The 16834-nt window shown below is 36.6% G+C and overlaps 1 protein-coding gene across 1 annotated transcript in view; it reads right to left on the bottom strand.

The window, feature by feature from the left end:
• Positions 1-643: 643 nt before the first annotated feature.
• Positions 644-16834, bottom strand: part of SIM1 (SIM bHLH transcription factor 1) — a 75373-nt gene continuing 59182 nt past the window's right edge. The window contains exons 11-12 of the mRNA XM_063605418.1: positions 4703-5105; positions 644-2307 (exon numbers count right to left, since the gene is read on the bottom strand). Of these exons, the coding sequence (XP_063461488.1) occupies positions 1577-2307; positions 4703-5105 (1134 nt within the window). The 3' untranslated portion in view covers positions 644-1576. The remainder of the gene's footprint in view (positions 2308-4702; positions 5106-16834) is intronic.

Genomic DNA, 16834 nt, shown 5'->3' on the forward strand with positions numbered 1-16834 from the left:
TGCTTTAATTACTAGAGAATAGAGCATTAAATAAATCTTGCTATTTTTCTTCTCTGTCATAAATTTCTACCAACTACATTTTGGCTAAATCTAGAAAGTTAACTGTAACCTGCCTAAAGGAGCCCACACACCTGCTTAAGTCACAAAGCATCTAAACTTCTGTGTACAGAAAAAACAGAATGATCAGTCTTGACAACTCATAGCAGAGAGTTAATTAGGTAATAAGCTCAGTTCTGCTCTATCACAGAACATGAACGCTGGGGCTGCCTTACAAACCAGGAAACTAGAGCCCAGGCACGGTGAATGGTACAACTGTGGTCACAAAATTAAGTTACAGGTAGGGCCAAAATTAGAATCCAGAGATCTAGTCAGCTGGCCTTTCTACTATACCACACAGATGTAAGACCAAGTTTGTTGTTTACAAACAATAAGGAAAATAAACATTTTGCCTATTCCTTCAGAGTACTGCTCTTAGCTCTTAACTACTTGTCTATCAGCCTAAGCTTTTATCTTAGACTCTCTCCTGAGGCTTTCCACATGTTGTCACATTGGCACATATGTGCTTTGAAACATTTTCAAACACTTAACACTGCTGTCATGTGGCACTTCACTGGTTTTCCTTTTATTTTTGCACCTATTGGTCTTTTTTCTGGGTGAATTGGTTTGAATTTTTTATTTAGTTGGTTTTACAAGCAAACCCCAAATATGTTGTTTACTTATGCTGAGCCCTTAAATTGTGTTAAACTTTGAGATATCATTTTATTTCACTCTGCCTCTGGCCTTTCCATATTCATAGAACTACTTCCAATTGAGCACTCCAGGTTTTTGATGTGTGTCCCAATATCTCAGTGTTCTTACTTAGAAAAACCCTCAGCGCCATGTCAGTGCAATCCTGGTCCTTGTCTAACTGAAAAGCAAGGTGAAAAATTACCTCTTCCTGATTGTTTATAATGGATACCAGGTGAAAACTCATTTTTCCACCATATCCAGAACCATTTCTCTAATTTATGCCTGAACCAAATGAGCTGGCTGATTTGAAACCACAAAGAAGTCAGTTTATAAGATGTATCTCTCTCTTTCTCAGTTATTTTGGGAATGGAAATTTCGTTAAGAAGTTTAGTGTGACAGAGTCAAAGAAAATTACCCATTTTTGATGTATTTACATTACATAGCCTATATTTCCATATGTAAAATGTATACCGCAGTTTGTAAGTAATAGTTTGTGTGTATGAGGATCACTGGATAGTCACAATGCAATGTTGTCATTCATCAGTCCTCTCATGTAGTATATATGCACACTTGATCTACATGAATATTTTTCAAGTCAAAATTTACCTATTCTGGTTCCCATATAATTAGAGGGGAAATTTGTGTATTCAATTTAGCTCCCTTTTCTGTGTATAACCCTGAATGCTAGTGCTATGTTTTCTTTGATTTTATAGGAACACATATCAAATACCCAGTAACTTAAGTTATACTCTCTAACAATCTGTGACATAGTAAATGCTGGTAATGGGGTATTAAACTATAAATATGTTTCAGAGATCCTTAAAGAACAAAATATTTCAGCAAAACATCAGCTTCCGTTGGTTATTATAACAGATGTTCCCTTGTGTCCTTGTGCTGGGTCTGGTTGCATCCTCAGATGGGAAGTTACATCAAAGTGTGAGCCATTACAGCCCAAGGAATAGTTTCTAATGGTTTCGCTGTCATATAAGTGCTCCAGGGCATATCCAGTTAATGTGTAAGCATGCTTGTCCAAATACTGCCGGTGAGAGCCAAAGCAGTTTGGAGAGACAGTAGGGTGGTCTCCTGCTGTCTGATGAGAAGATATATCCGAATGCAGATAGTCTTTAGCTAGGATCAAACTGGATTTTGAAATGCGATCCGAATTGGGACTACTTATCCGAGATAGTGTGGTGGGACTGTTGTCATAGTCATTTTCATGGGGGCTCAACATTTTTCCCTCTCTCTGCTGGATATGGTCACATGGTGAAGTGTTGGCAAGAGCAGAGCCATGGCAGATTTCACCTGTTGGTGGGGGCTGTTGGTAGTTTGCAAAACACAGGGAGTGTTTTTTCCCAGCCCCATTAATGGAAGCCAGTTGGTCTGAGGGGGCTTTCCTTAGCTGTAATCTGTTCTCTTCTTCTTTAATCATTTGCTGAGTGGCTCTTATAAGAGTTTCAATTTTGCTGGGTTCATGTGGGCTACTTTGATACTGCTCAGTACGATATCGGTCACCTGATTCACTGGCCGACCCAGGGTCTGGAGAACTGACCACACTATCTTCATCCCAATGACCTCGCCCTAAAAATTAGAAAAAGTCAAAAGTAAGTGATCTCAGAATTCACCCTCAAAATAAGTATATTTCCTTTACCTATTAAAATAAACTTTATATCTTTCATTTTTAATATATGCACCAATATTTGAAACAGGCTCACATGATGTGAGCACATGAGTGACACATGACACTCTATGTGTCAACTCTCTGTACTGGATTCATATAAAATCAGTGAATTTTAAATGCAGACCAAGTTTATAACAAGTTTCTTAGAAGATAAACCTTGTTCATTGTGAATGAAAATTAGCAAAATGGTAAAGTGTGTTTATACTTCTCCATGGATATATGTTATTAGACCTGTCTGACTGGAAATAAGAGAAGAATGCATAGAATTTGGTTTATGTTATTCTGTAGAGCAGTGCCATATTAAATTGATGCTTGAAAAATGTTTTTGATTGGATTTGAGGGAAATAATGATACAGGCTGAACTATTCTCTCACTTCCAAATAAATAACCTAAAATGTTAGTATTGCTAAATATATCTTAAGTAGAGTTAAAATAAAGCTCTAATATATCTTAAGTACGGTTACAATAAAGCTCTAATGTTCATTTTTAGAGTATTTGAAGGTTAAAAATATACATCTATTCACATAGATATATATGTAAGCATAGATGGATATAACTGAAGATTATAGATATAGATACAATCTTGTCCAAATAAAAACATAAATATTATCAAATTTAGGGGTAAACATCTCAGCTTTACAGGTAATCATATAGTAACTCAGTTACCTTAGATTGTTTTTGAAGTAAGGTAAAGAATAAGGCCGGGCATGGTGGCTCACACCTGTAATCCCAGCACTTTGGGAGGCCCAGGTGGATGGATTACCTGAGGTCAGGAGTTCAGTACCAGCCTGGCCAACATTGTGAAACCCCGTCTCTACTAAAAAATACAAAAATTAGCTGGGCGTGGTGGCAGGCACCTATAATCCCAGTTACTTGGGAGGCTGAGACAGGAGAATTGCTTGAACCCGGGAGGCAGAGGTTGCAGTGAGCCGAGATCGCGCCATTGCACTCCAGCCTAGGCGACAAGAGCGAAACTCTGTCTCAAAAAAAATTTTTTTTAGACAATATTTATAATTTTAATAACAACCTGTTTGGAGCCAAGGAAAGAGATAAAATATGGAGGAGTAGTGCATCCAAAGTATATTCCATAAATCAAATTATTCTCAAAACAGTCTGAAGTCAATATAAAAAGAGAGAAGAGAAACAAGTAGGAATATATGAAAGCTGTAAACTGCTTAATGCAGCAGAGAAAGCCTGGATCACACTATTCGTTGCTTTCCTTTTATCTTTTCTTCTTGTTTTATTTCTAATATTTTCTTCCAGATCCTGTAGGTTAAGCCAGGATTTTCACTTAACTCTATTCTTTGGCAAGTAATTGCCCTTTGCTCTGGGTTTCCATTACCAGTCTACCAAACTAGAGATACTCAAAGTAAAATCAGAAAAATAGAAAGCAAGAATAGAAACAGATTAAAATTACTCAGCTTCTGAGTGGTATCTGACAGGAAGGTTTATTAATGGAAACAATATTGTCTAGCACATGTCTCATTCTAAAGACAAGAGTAGTAGTATTGGGGCCTTCTGATCAATCCTAATGTCACTGACTTTTAATGAAATAGGGAGGATTCCAAAGACCGGTCTGGACCCAAGCTTGGGATGGACGGAATGAGCTCTCCTTAACCAGTTTACTTTGAAATGAACAAAGGGAAGCATTAGCAACAATCAAAGCTTTAGCTATGGTGTCCATTTCGACGTGTTTATAAAGCCATGTAATTATCCCAAGGTGAAAATCCCAGTGCATTCTACATATTGCTTCATCCTTCACTCACGGGGTCATCATTGTGGGTTGTCATAATGATGGGGAAAGGGGAAGTTACTGGCATTTAATGCCCAGAAAGGTTAAACATTTGAGATATGTGTGACTGTCCATAAAACAAAGACTGGCCCTCTCCAACATATCAATAGTGCCCTCATTGAGAAACACTGCTATGACCAAATGAGCCTACCGACTATTCAAGTCCACATTTGAAGCACGAAAATACAAAAGAAAATAATGTATGAGGAATGTAAATGCGTACACACTACAAATTCAATAGACATATTCAATAATAAACTATGTAATTTCTATACTTTCTGATGTTTAAAATAGGAATCATTTTTATTCACTTGTCAAAACTAAATGTATTTAGCAAATACAAGCAAAATTAATAACTGAGTGAACTTTTTTTTTAATCCCATTGGTTCTGATTTGTAAATCAAAGAAGATAACTATTTGGTCATTCACTCTAGTGTCACAATGTGATGAACCTGCCCAGGGCCTAATGCTTGGAGTTCGGGAACCCTTTCACCTGCTCTTACCATGGATCCTGTGGACTGAAGCGATGTGAGGCATGCTGTTTTCATAGGCTTCTCTGCTTTCTGGGGAGGCCTTTGTCAGGGGCAAGGCTGCGCGAGAGCCCCACCAGGGCTCCCTCCCGGCCTGCGGCGTTCCCAGGAAGTACCTGCCTGCCTCACACCGGCCTCCTTCACAGGCCTGGGTATGGAAATGCCTCTCTTCCACCAGCCTCGAGTGGTCAAGCGCAAAGCCATAGCAGAGAGAGCTGCGGTCCGAAAACTGTCTGTAGGCGCACGATGCGTCGTGCTGGGAGCCAGGCCTATCGGCGGGGTCCAGAAGCTGCGGAGAGGCCGTGTCCGTCAAGGGACTTCCGCCCCACTGGCTGTCATGATCAGATTCCGATCTTTCTGTGTGAAATCCCGAATACTGAAACCGAGTAGGGGAGAAAAGTCCATTTCAAAAATCAATCGATCAGTAAGAGAAAACAAACAAACAAAAAACAGCCTTTATTTACTCTACAAGCACCCTTAAGGTCTCATTGTCCTGAGGTCGTCAAAATAACCGTTGCTTTGGCATCATGGCTGTGCACACCTAACTTGGAATTACTTAATTCATTATGATGCTTCCAAAGAAAATCCTTTTGGTTGATGAAAGCAGGAGATAAAGATAATAATGGCAACCATCGACTGAAGTACTAGGCACTGAATGAAGTGCCTCATATGAACTATCCACTTAGCTCCTGCAGTAAACCCTTAATGGCGCTATTAGTATCCCCAGTTTATGGATAGAGAAGCTAACGCTCAGAGAGAGAAAGTGATTTGCCCAAAGCCACAGTGTTAGCAGGTGACACAACCAAGATTCAGACCCAGGTTCTTCGTCTACCCTAACAGTATTGCCAAAGAGAGATTCCAAGTAAGTTCCATATTTTATTTCTATTTGCTTTCCATGTATTTTTTGGTTTTGACAGGGTCTGGCCCTGTCCCCCAGGCTGGAGTGCAGTGGTGTGATCATGGCTCACTGCAGCCTCCACCTCCTGGGCTCAAGCAATCCTCCCATCTCAGCCTCCTGAGTAGGTGAGATCACAGGTGTGCAACAATACACAGCTAATTTTTAAATTCTTTGGTAGAGACAGGGTCTTACTTTGTTGTCCAAGCTGGTCTTGAACTCTGGAGTTCAAGCAATTCTCCCGCCTCAGCCTTTTAAAGTGCTGAGATTATGAGGTATGAGCCACAACACCTAGCCTACATTTTTTCTTAATTAAAACAAACAAAAACCTAAGGTTTAAGGCTCCAATCTCCTGAAACTTAATCTTCATTAAGTTAACTCTGTTAACTCTCTGAGGGCCATGCTGGATAGATGGCAGAATAGTTAATAAACGCTTACCTAATTCAATTGCAATGTAACTCTTAAGAAGTCTTATCCTATATAAGAGTTGGGCCTCTTCACTAGGATGTGCCTCTTGTTTAGAAGATAAAACTTGAAATATGCATAGGGTCACCAGAAAATAACAAGCCACAGGCATTGCTGTGCCTTGTTGGAATTAAATGGCTTATCTACTCCCAGACTATTTGGTCAGATTTTGAAAGAGAACATAAAATGCTTGATAGATCTCCCTAGGAAGTGTGCTCAGTTTGAAGGCCCTCACAAGCCACTAAAATCAGTAATATAACAATAATTTTTACCAGTTTTTGGTTGCCTAATGCCAAACAATTCTAGGTATTGTAAAGAGATTACCTACTATGATAATGATGGATGCCATTTATTGAGAGCTTACTATGTGTCTGGCAATATTCCATATACATTCCATATACATTTTGTCATTTAATCATTCCATATACATTTTGTCGTTTAATCCTCACAACCACCAGAACATAATATAGCTCCATTTAATACAGGAAGAAAGGACATTACTACAAGTTTTAATAAGATGACACAGCCACCTCACAGTCTATCTGGTCTCAAAGACTGCACTTGAAACCATGATTTTACATTTCAGATAAAACAGTGCTAACGAAAAAAGGAGAGAAAAAAAGATCCAATATTAGGGAGATTTGCAGTGAAGGGGCAGGAACTGTTTCACAGTCCCAGGAACCAAAATACAAGTCCATTTTAGACTTTTATTTCTTACCCCAGAATAAACAGGGGTGGGCACATGTGGTGTTGTGGAGGGAAGAAGAAAAATTCCTAGGCTCCACTGCTGTTCCCTTGTCGCCCATGATGAGAACTTCACAGGACAAAACAAACTTTCCCCTCACCACTAGGCCCACCCTGTGGGAATAAGAATCCTGGGTCTTCCCATTTCAGTAAAAAGAGGCAACTCAGCTGAGGGCTGTTGGGGACAGAGAGATGAACTACACAGGTTCCTCTGGGGAACCTCCAAAGTATGCCAATATAGCATGCTCAGAACAGAGTCCTGTGCAAATTCCAGGTCAAAATTTTTCCTTTGCCATTTTTAATTATTACTTTAATTATTTTCCACCTACACATACGGACTATCAGCATATTCCATCAAGAAAAAAAATTAGAAAATCCACCTTATCTCCCTGCAGGGTTGTAGAATAGGAGACATCAAGGCATCCTGGGGCTCGGTACCTACATCATGCCTTCCGCATGCCATCATCCTCTTCTTCCAGTGAACCCAGACTCTCTTTTCACAAGATATCACCTTCACTTTCACCAAAGCAGGGCTGGCGCTTCCTCACCTTACTGAGTGGGGATCCAAGTGCTATACATGTGTTCCTTGAGAGTACCATCCATGTGCTTGCCTCAGAGAAACTCAGACCATCAGTGTTATTCCAAGCTAGGAGTTGCCCAGATTCTGCTTGTTTTTATAAAAGTATAAACCAGGTCTATTTCTGAGGTACTCCAGTCAAGACTTTTGAGCCCTGTTAAGAGGGGGAAAAGCTTTCCCTGAGTGTGTATGGGAAAGTGCTATTGGCGCAACAGAGAAGAACATTCTGTCCTTCAATCACAATGAAAATTCAACAAGAGACAACCTGGGCATACAGGAGGTATACATTTCAAGAGCACCCAAAGAAGAATTTGAAGGATAAGCCTCTTGTCAATAGGCAGGAAACTACAAGAATACCAAGCGCATTGCCCTGAGATATTCAAGCAGGCAGAAGTTGGGTGGTTCAGTTAGTCCAAGACCTCACACTGCTTAGGAGATACAGAGGAAAAGTCTCACAGTAAACCTTTGTTTTCAAGACCTATAAATTTGCACCAGTGGGCACCATCAAAACTCTGAGCCACGTTCATCCCTTTAAAATGAACTGCACTTGATGTAAACTCTATTGAGGACACTACAGCCGCATTACTTGATCCAAAATATTTCAGGTATTCATTAAATATTTGAGGAAAGAGAGAAGGCAGAAAGAGAGGAAGGCAGCCAGCCAATATATGTAGTGTGTGCGGTGCAATGAATGAATGCTGCATAAAAATGCAGTAGTGGGTTTGATTAGACTTTATCTAACTTGTCTTTCAGCTCTAATACTCTGTACAATATAATAACTATTTGGTATCCTTTTTAGTTTTGAAATGTTTGATTCCTGTGCCTGTCCCTACATCTCAGTTATTGGAAGAAAATAATTATTGAGAACAATAATCCAAGCCTACAAATTTTTATTGTCATAACTATAAAAAGAAAGTTATTGTGTAAATTATAATTTTACTATAAGGCCAATTTTCCCTCCAAGTATCCCGTTATGACACAATTTCATTAGGAATTACATGCTGCCTTTTGGTCAATGAATTATATTCTAGAGTCTTCTGAGTTTGAAGGATAATGGCAACCACTGTAATCTGGATCTGTCCACATATTCTGCCCTTAAGACCTATAAGGTCATTAAGAAGCACAAATTAAGTCACACATGACCCATACTATCAGCATTACTTGGAGGCAGAAAATGTGACAAACTTCAAATATGCTCAACTGATTTTTGACAATTCAGTGAAGGAAACATAAACTTCTCAACAAATGGCGCTAGAGTAATTGGACACTCATAGGCAAAAATCAAATAAATCTCAACCTGAGTGTCACAGCTTATATAAAAAAAACTCAAAAGGTTCACAGACTTAAATGCAAAACATAAGATTATAAAGCTTTTAGAAAATAACATAAAAGAAAATCCTCAAGATCTAGGACTAGGTAAGGAGTTTTTAGACTTGACAACAAAAACACAATCCATAAAAGAAAAAAAAGATATATTGAACTGGATCAAAATTAAAAACTTTTGCTCCAAAAAAGACCCCGTGAAGAGGATGAAAAGACAAGCTACAGGAAGGGATAAAGCATTTACAAACTACATATCTAACAAAAGACTAGCCTCTAGAATGTATACAGAACTCCCAAAACTCAACAACAAGAACAACAAAAAAGAGTGAAAGATATGAAGTGGCACTTCACTGGGTAGGATATACAGATGGCAAATAATCATATGAAAAGATGTTCAACATCATTAGTGACTAGGAAGATGCAAATTAAAACCACAATGAAATATCACGATACACCTATCAGGCTGGCTAAAATAAAAAATAATGACAACACCAATTGCTGGCAAAGATGTAGGAAAACTGGATCACTCATACAATGCTGATGGGAATATAAAATGGTGTACCTAGTCTAGAAAACAGTTTGGCAGCTTCTTAAAAACTAAATGTGCAATTACTATATGTAATCCTGGAAATTTATCCCAGAGGAATAAAAACTATATTCATATAAAACTTGCACACGAATATTTATAGCAGCTACCTCCCTCCACTTCCAAGTCCTCTTTAATTGTTTCCTTTCTTTTTCAATGTGGAAAAATACAAGTAACATAAAATTTACTATTATCCATTTTTAAGTATACAGTTCAGTGGCATTAAGTACATTCATGGTGCCATGCAACCATCACTACCATTCATTTCCAGAACTCTTCATTTTACAAAACTGAACTCTGTACCCATTAAACAATAACTCCCCATTCCCTCTTCCCTTCAGTTCCTTAACAACCACCATTCTAATTTCTGTCTCTATTACTTTGACTATTTTAGGTACCTCACGTAAGTAAATTCATAGAGTATTTGTCTCTTCGTGACTGGTTTGTTTCACTTAGCATTATGTTCTGAAGGTTCTTCCATGTTTAAACAGATGTCAAAATTTCCATCCTTTTTAAAACTGGAGAGTATTCTATTGTATATACCATGATTTGTTTATCCATTCACTCATTGATGACACTTGGGTTGCTTCTACCTTTTGACTATGAAGCTACAATGAACATGGGTGTACAAATATGTCTTTGAGACTCTGTTTTTAATCCTTTAGGGTATATTACCAGAAATGGGATTGCTGCATCATATGATAATTCTATTTTGAATTCTTTGAGGACCTGCCATGCTGTTTTTCATAGAAGCTGCACCATTTTACATTCCCATTAATAGTACAACGGGTTCAAATGTATCTACATCCTCACCAACACTTGTTATTGTGTGTGTGTGTGTGTGTGTAGTAGTAGTAGTAGCCATCCTAATGGGTGTGAGAGGTGTCTCACTGCAGTTTTGATTTGCATTTCTCTAATGATTAGTGATGTTGAGCATCCTTCTGTAGGCATATTGGTCATTTGTAAATCTTTGGAGAAATGTCTATTCTCAAGTCCTTTTCCCATTTTTGAATTGAGTTGCTTTTGTTGTTATGGAGTTGCTATAGCTTTATTTTTAATAACCAAAAACTGGAAACAACTCAGATTTCCTTCAAAAGATGAATGGTTAAACAAAATATGATATATTCATACCAGGCAATATTACTCAACAATAAAAAAGAATGAACCATTGATGCATGCACCAATGTGGATGAATCTCCAGTGAATTATGCTGAGTGAAAAAAGTCAATCCAAAAGGCTATATGATTCCATTTCTACAACATTCTTGTAATGACAAAATTACAGATATGAAGAACAGATTAGTGCTTGCTAGGGTTAATGACAAAAGCAGGAGTAGGAGAGAAGTAGATGTGGTCATAAAAAGGCAACATAAGAGATCCTTGTGGTAGTGAAATTGTTCTATATGATGATAGTAATAATGCAACATCCTGGTTGTGACATTGTACTACAGCTCTGCAAGATGTTACCACTGGGGAAACCAGATAATGAGTAAATGGGCACTTTCTGTGATACCTACATTTTAACTTAGAAGTACATCAAAATTACAATTTGATTAAAAACAGAAAAATAGACAAATCAAGAAAACACATTAAATATAGCATAATGCATTCAGTAAGTATTAAATAATATGACAGCATTGAGTCAAACATATCAACCCCATCCATAAATGTGAATTGGCTTAAATCACCAATTTCAGAAAAGAATTTTCTGATAATTTATAGAGCAAACCCAATTCTATATTGATCATGTGACATGCCTAAAACACAGTTTCAAAAGGCTAAAAATAAAGGGAAAGGCAAACATAAACAAGGCAAATGTAGACAATAAGAAACCAAGAGTTTGGATTGTAAAACCAAGCAAAGTAGAACTCAGGCTTTAAAAAAAGCATTAAATAAAACAAACAAAACAAAAGACATTTTATGTTGCTAAAAGCCAGAATTCACAAAGAAGATAGAAATGTTATGAATATTTATGCACCAAATAACATTGCAATGCCATCTACATGAAGCAAAAACTATAGGAGATATGAAGGAGATATAGAAACATCCTGACAAATAAAAGACTAACATACCACTCTTAGTAACAGAGTAAAGTAAATTTTAAAATAATAAAGACAACAGAAGACTTAAAAAAAAAGAAAACCAATCAGTTAAATTGTATGGCTACATATCACTTCACATACTGATAATAAAGAAGAAAGCTTCTTGATGTAGATGCCCAATCATCAAAATCAAGCAAATATTAGGTAACAAAGAAAACCTCAGTAAATTTCATGGAGTAGAAATATAAACAACACCCTTTGATCACAATGCATAAAAATGGAAATTAAAAACAAAATTTAAAAAAACGCTTCAACCTGAAAAAAAAACTTCTAAATAATCCTTGGGGAAAATAGGCAAACACAAATTACATAAATTAAATACAGAATTCTGGAGGTAAAAACTGCATATCCAGACCTATGAGATACACAGCTTTGAATAGCTTTACATAGGAATGATAGGGACATGTCAAAACGACACAGGAGCCAGCTTGAAGGAATTGCCTCTGGCCAAATACAGAAAAACTTAAGCAAAAGTAAATGACAGTAATGAATAAATTGTAACCCACTAAATAAATCCATGGGTCCAAACTGGTAAACACAGTAGCTAATAAATGGGGAAACATACAGGAATCTTCCTTACAGTAGAGTGCCAACTGATGAATATGGAGGGAGTAGTTGAGGTAGAAAATATACATTTTGCAATCACCTCAATAAAGATTTATTTGGGCACAGATGATCATGGATGATAAATCTCGGGGAAAAACTGTTGAGAAATAGGCTATTTTTATGGTCTTAAAGGGTTTCCCCACAGATTGCTTTTTAATTAGAAGGGGAAAAAACAGCTATACAGTAAAGAAACCAAATGACACTTTCACCAGGTGATCAAAATTAACATCACCACCCAACTCAGAACAGATGGACATCATGTGCCTCTGGATGTGACAGACACTCCGAAGACACAACCTCACTAATGAAGTATTCCAGTGGATCGTGGATAATGTATAACCAGAATCTAACCATGAAGAATAAGCACACAAACTCAAATTGAAGAACATTCTGTAAAATAACTGGGCTGTGTTCTTCAAAAATGCCAATAATATGAAAGAAAAGGCCAGGCTAAAGAACTATTCAGATTAAAGGAGATGAAAGAGGCATGAAAATTAAATGCAATATAGACTCTTGGACTAAGTCTTGTACTAGAGAGAAAATAACAAATGCTATTAGGGACGTTACTGGAGAAATCTTACATCTTACACCTGTAAGATTAGATAAAAAGCATCTTATGAATGTTAAATATTCTGATATTGATAATTGTGCTGTGGTTATATAAGAGAATATTCTTGTCCTTAGGAAATACACATCGATGTATTAAGGTTTAGGTAGAGGCATGACATATGTAACCTACTCTAAAATGGTTCAAAAAAATAAATAATAATGAGGGCAGAGGGAAGGGAAAGAGAAAAAAATGGTAAAGCAAATGTGGCAAATGCTAAGCACTGGTGAACCTAGTGTACAATTATACTATTCTTGCAACTATTCTTAAAGTATGTAATCATTTTAAAATAAATATTTGAACATCAGAAAAATCCCATATAGTAAACTTATGTCTTATTTTTATAGAATCATTTCAGACAAAGCCCTTTTTTAAACAACATTTTTCTGAAGAAATGGAAACTTGTTTTAATAAAGCTATAATTTAATTGTTTAAATCTTTGTTTTTATTTCTGACTGTTAATATTTTGCATATGAAAATATAAAGTTATCAACTAGCAATTTCAGTACAAACAAATCTTGGATTCAGACATGGGCGTATCCTGATCTACTGCCATTTCATATGACTTGTGCAAAGGATCACGTTTCTTGGTCCTTGGTTTTCCCATTTGTAGAATAGGAACAGACTACCTTATAGGATTGCAGTAAGAATCAAATAAATAATATGTATAACAGCACTAAAAAATACAAATGGTACAGATATGTATGTGTCATGTAAAGGTCCTTGATTAATCACTTTCACTTAGGTAAACAGAAATGGTTACCATCTTGTAAAAATTATTTTCTGCTGTAGACTATATTGTCTAGAAAAACCATGTTTTCAGTACCATCTTATAGGCAGGAAAAGATAAGATATATATGTTAAAGGATTAAAAAAAATCAATATTCCCAACTGCAGAAAGAAATCAGGCCACTAGCCAGTCATCTAAATAGTAGGGCCTTTTCTTCCAAATACTCCAGTTTTCAAAGCTGAAGGTAGTTTGGTACCAACAGTTTTTATCATTTACACTTTGATTAAGAGCCTACAGATGTGTTTTAAGAGTGGCGAGGAGGGAGAATCATGGTCAATTAGGTTTCAGGCAAGCCTGTGGATGGTTCTCCTAGCCTTTCTTGGTATTGACACTATTTTCTTTTCTTTTTTCTTTCTTTTTTTTTTTTTCTTTTTTTTTTTTTTGAGACGGAGTCTCGCCCTGTCGCCCAGGCTGGAGTGCAGTGGCATGATCTCGGCTCACGGCAAGCTCCGCCTCCTGGATTCATGCCATTCTCCTGCCTCAGCCTCCCGAGTAGCTGGGACTACAGGCGCCCGCCACCACGCCCGGCTAATTTTTTGTATTTTTAGTAGAGACGGGGTTTCCCGTGTTAGCCAGGATGGTCTCGATCTCCTGACCTCGTGATCCGCCCGCCTCGGCCTCCCAAAGTGCTGGGATTACAGGCGTGAGCCACCGCGCCCGGCCGGTATTGACTGTTTTCAAGTAAAACAGTCATGCTTTATGAGCTAGAGAGTATTTGCTTTTCTTCCTTTGAAAAGATAACAATGTTTTCTCTTATACTTAAAGCTGAGAAACTGAGTTATTCCTTTATTTTCATTAGATTATATCAATTAAGAAAGTTCAGTAAAAATCTAGCTTTAATTTTCCTGAAACCTCTTTCTTCTTAGAAAATTTTTTGTCATTCTGAATACTGTGCACCTTAATTTACCTCAATTTCATATTTAAGTTTTAATTTTCAAAACAAGCATTCATTTTGCAAATTAAAATATGAGTCAGATGATGGATGCCCTTGTTCTCATGAAACATGCAACCAAATGCCAGCCACCAAAGGTGGGCTGAGGCTGGCAAGCAAAAAGCTCACATGACTGCCAAATCTGGATTTCAGATGACATCCACAGTCCCCCAGCTCTCCTCTGGAATTCAGCTTATAACAGAATCATTCCTTCTAGAACAGACTGATAATTCATCAGGTTAAAGGCCTGAGCCATCCCTTGGGGCTTAATATGCACCCAATGGGATCTATTTACAAAAATTCATTCTAACATTCATTCTAATATTTATTAAGTGCCTGCTTTGCAAGGCGGCATGCCAGGTGATAGGAGAAATACAGCCCCCCCTTCAAGGTGTTCACATTAAGAGGGATATAAATAATGCACAGAATATAACTTTAATACACTTTAGAAAAGGCAAAGACCTGAATAGAGAGAAAAACAAAGTAGGAGTTCAAAGAAGGAAAACATTACTGTTTCCCTTAGTAAATAAGTTATTTAGGAAAAAGGAAAAGAACTGTGATGTATTAAGAAGCAACTTACTATATGATTTGCTTATGCTAACTAATACCCATTACAACAATAGTTACCATTATAAAACACTTGCTATGCATTCGTCACTATGCAGATTCCGTACACATTGTTTCATTAAATGCTAACAACATCTTAAAAGTATTATTAATCCCTTTACAGACATAACAAATAAGGTTCAAAAAATTTTTTTGCCCAAAGTTGCATGATTGTGAAGTTTAAGAGGGGACATGTAATTCCAGAACTCTTACTCTTTTCACTGTCCCATACTTCAATACACTATACTTAGATAAGAAAGACAACAGTGTCCTACCCCCTATGCAGTAATAGATTTCAAGTCCCCAAGAATCTTTTTACAAAGGGGACTTTCTCCAGCCTCTACACCCCGTAAACCACCTCCACACACCCTTAGGTATGTCCTCTAATCACTCAAACAGTCTCATACCACAAGTACACCCACAGATATTCTTCTTTTGATTACGGTCGTTAAGATTCATTCCTGCTTCAACAGCATGTTCCAGACAGGTGCTCTGCATTCATCTGGATGTGGCAGCAACCACCCAGCCCAGGAAAAATGCCAGATGTTCCAACAATAGATGTTACAGTTATCTATTTTTATTCTGGCAGCTCATTGAGGTTTTTATCATTTATAGCTGTAAAATATATAAAGAGACCCTCTTCTGGTAAAGTCCTGTTTTTCATGAAAAACTTTCACTCTATCAGGCATGAGCAGCTTTCCTCTTGATTTGTGTCTGAACCATGAGAAAAGAAAAATCACAGATGCAGACTGCATTGTACTAAGAACATATGCATGCTTTTAAATCACTTTTATCTTTTTTTTTTTTACTAATGTAACCCTGAAACATAAAATATGTTCTTTTTTTTCATTCACTGTTATGGGAAGAACAGATGGTGAAAGGGTTAGATTAAAGTAATACAGCATGTCCATTAAAATAACCCCCACTTCTCGGGATGCTTCCCTCAAACAGGAGTACTGTTTACTATAAAGAATGGCTTTGGCTTACACACATTGGAAGTTGCCAGGAGTTTTCTCAAGGATAAACACAGGAGTAAGAGAAAAACTAATGTCAGAATCAAATGTATTTTTAAATGACAATAATGCAACTTATTTTGCTAATCTGAGAGGCTGATGGAAACCATTTGCCTGTGATAACGTAGCTGAACAGCAGTCAAATAATAAAGTTCATTTCTAACTTGAAAAATTTTAGTACCTAGAAAATACAACTAAATAAAGCTGCAAAGAGAATATCAAGTAGAAATTATTTTCTACATTCCTGCACTCCTACAAATAATAGAAATTTTTGCTGCCATTTCATTTCTAATTTATCTTATTAGTAAACAGCAAAAATAAATCTATATAATATATATTAATAAAAACTAAGTATAATATGATTTCTAGACAAGTCTCACAAATTTTTAGCATTGGAAAAGAACCCTCCTGAGATATGTTTATGAAATTTAATTCAATTACATATAGTTCCTAAAGAATTAAGCTTTAAAAAAAACTTCAGGAAAAGTTGGAGAATATATTCTAAAAGAAAAATTACATCAACCTTGAGTCACATTCCAGAGTTGAGGATAATTTTGCTAGAGGAACTGAGCAGTAAATATACTCATTTATACTATAAATAATTAGATGGTAAATACTGAATCAAAATTCAGTTAATAAAAGTTTTAAATATTTTGTCCATTTCTTCCTTCATTTTAAAGAATAATATGAATTATCAGCTTCCCAAAACCAATTTTAAAGTATTTATTCACAAGATTTCTCCCCATTATTTTATAATTTGATTCATTTATAGTTTAGTCTATTATTTATTGTGATTTTTTTACCTTTTATCCATGTTTTAGTCATATTTAGCTCAAAAACATATTCTGGCAAGAAATCTTT

The sequence above is a fragment of the Pan paniscus genome, chromosome 5 (genome assembly GCF_029289425.2).
Source record: "Pan paniscus chromosome 5, NHGRI_mPanPan1-v2.0_pri, whole genome shotgun sequence".
In the NCBI taxonomy this organism is placed as follows: domain Eukaryota; kingdom Metazoa; phylum Chordata; class Mammalia; order Primates; family Hominidae; genus Pan; species Pan paniscus.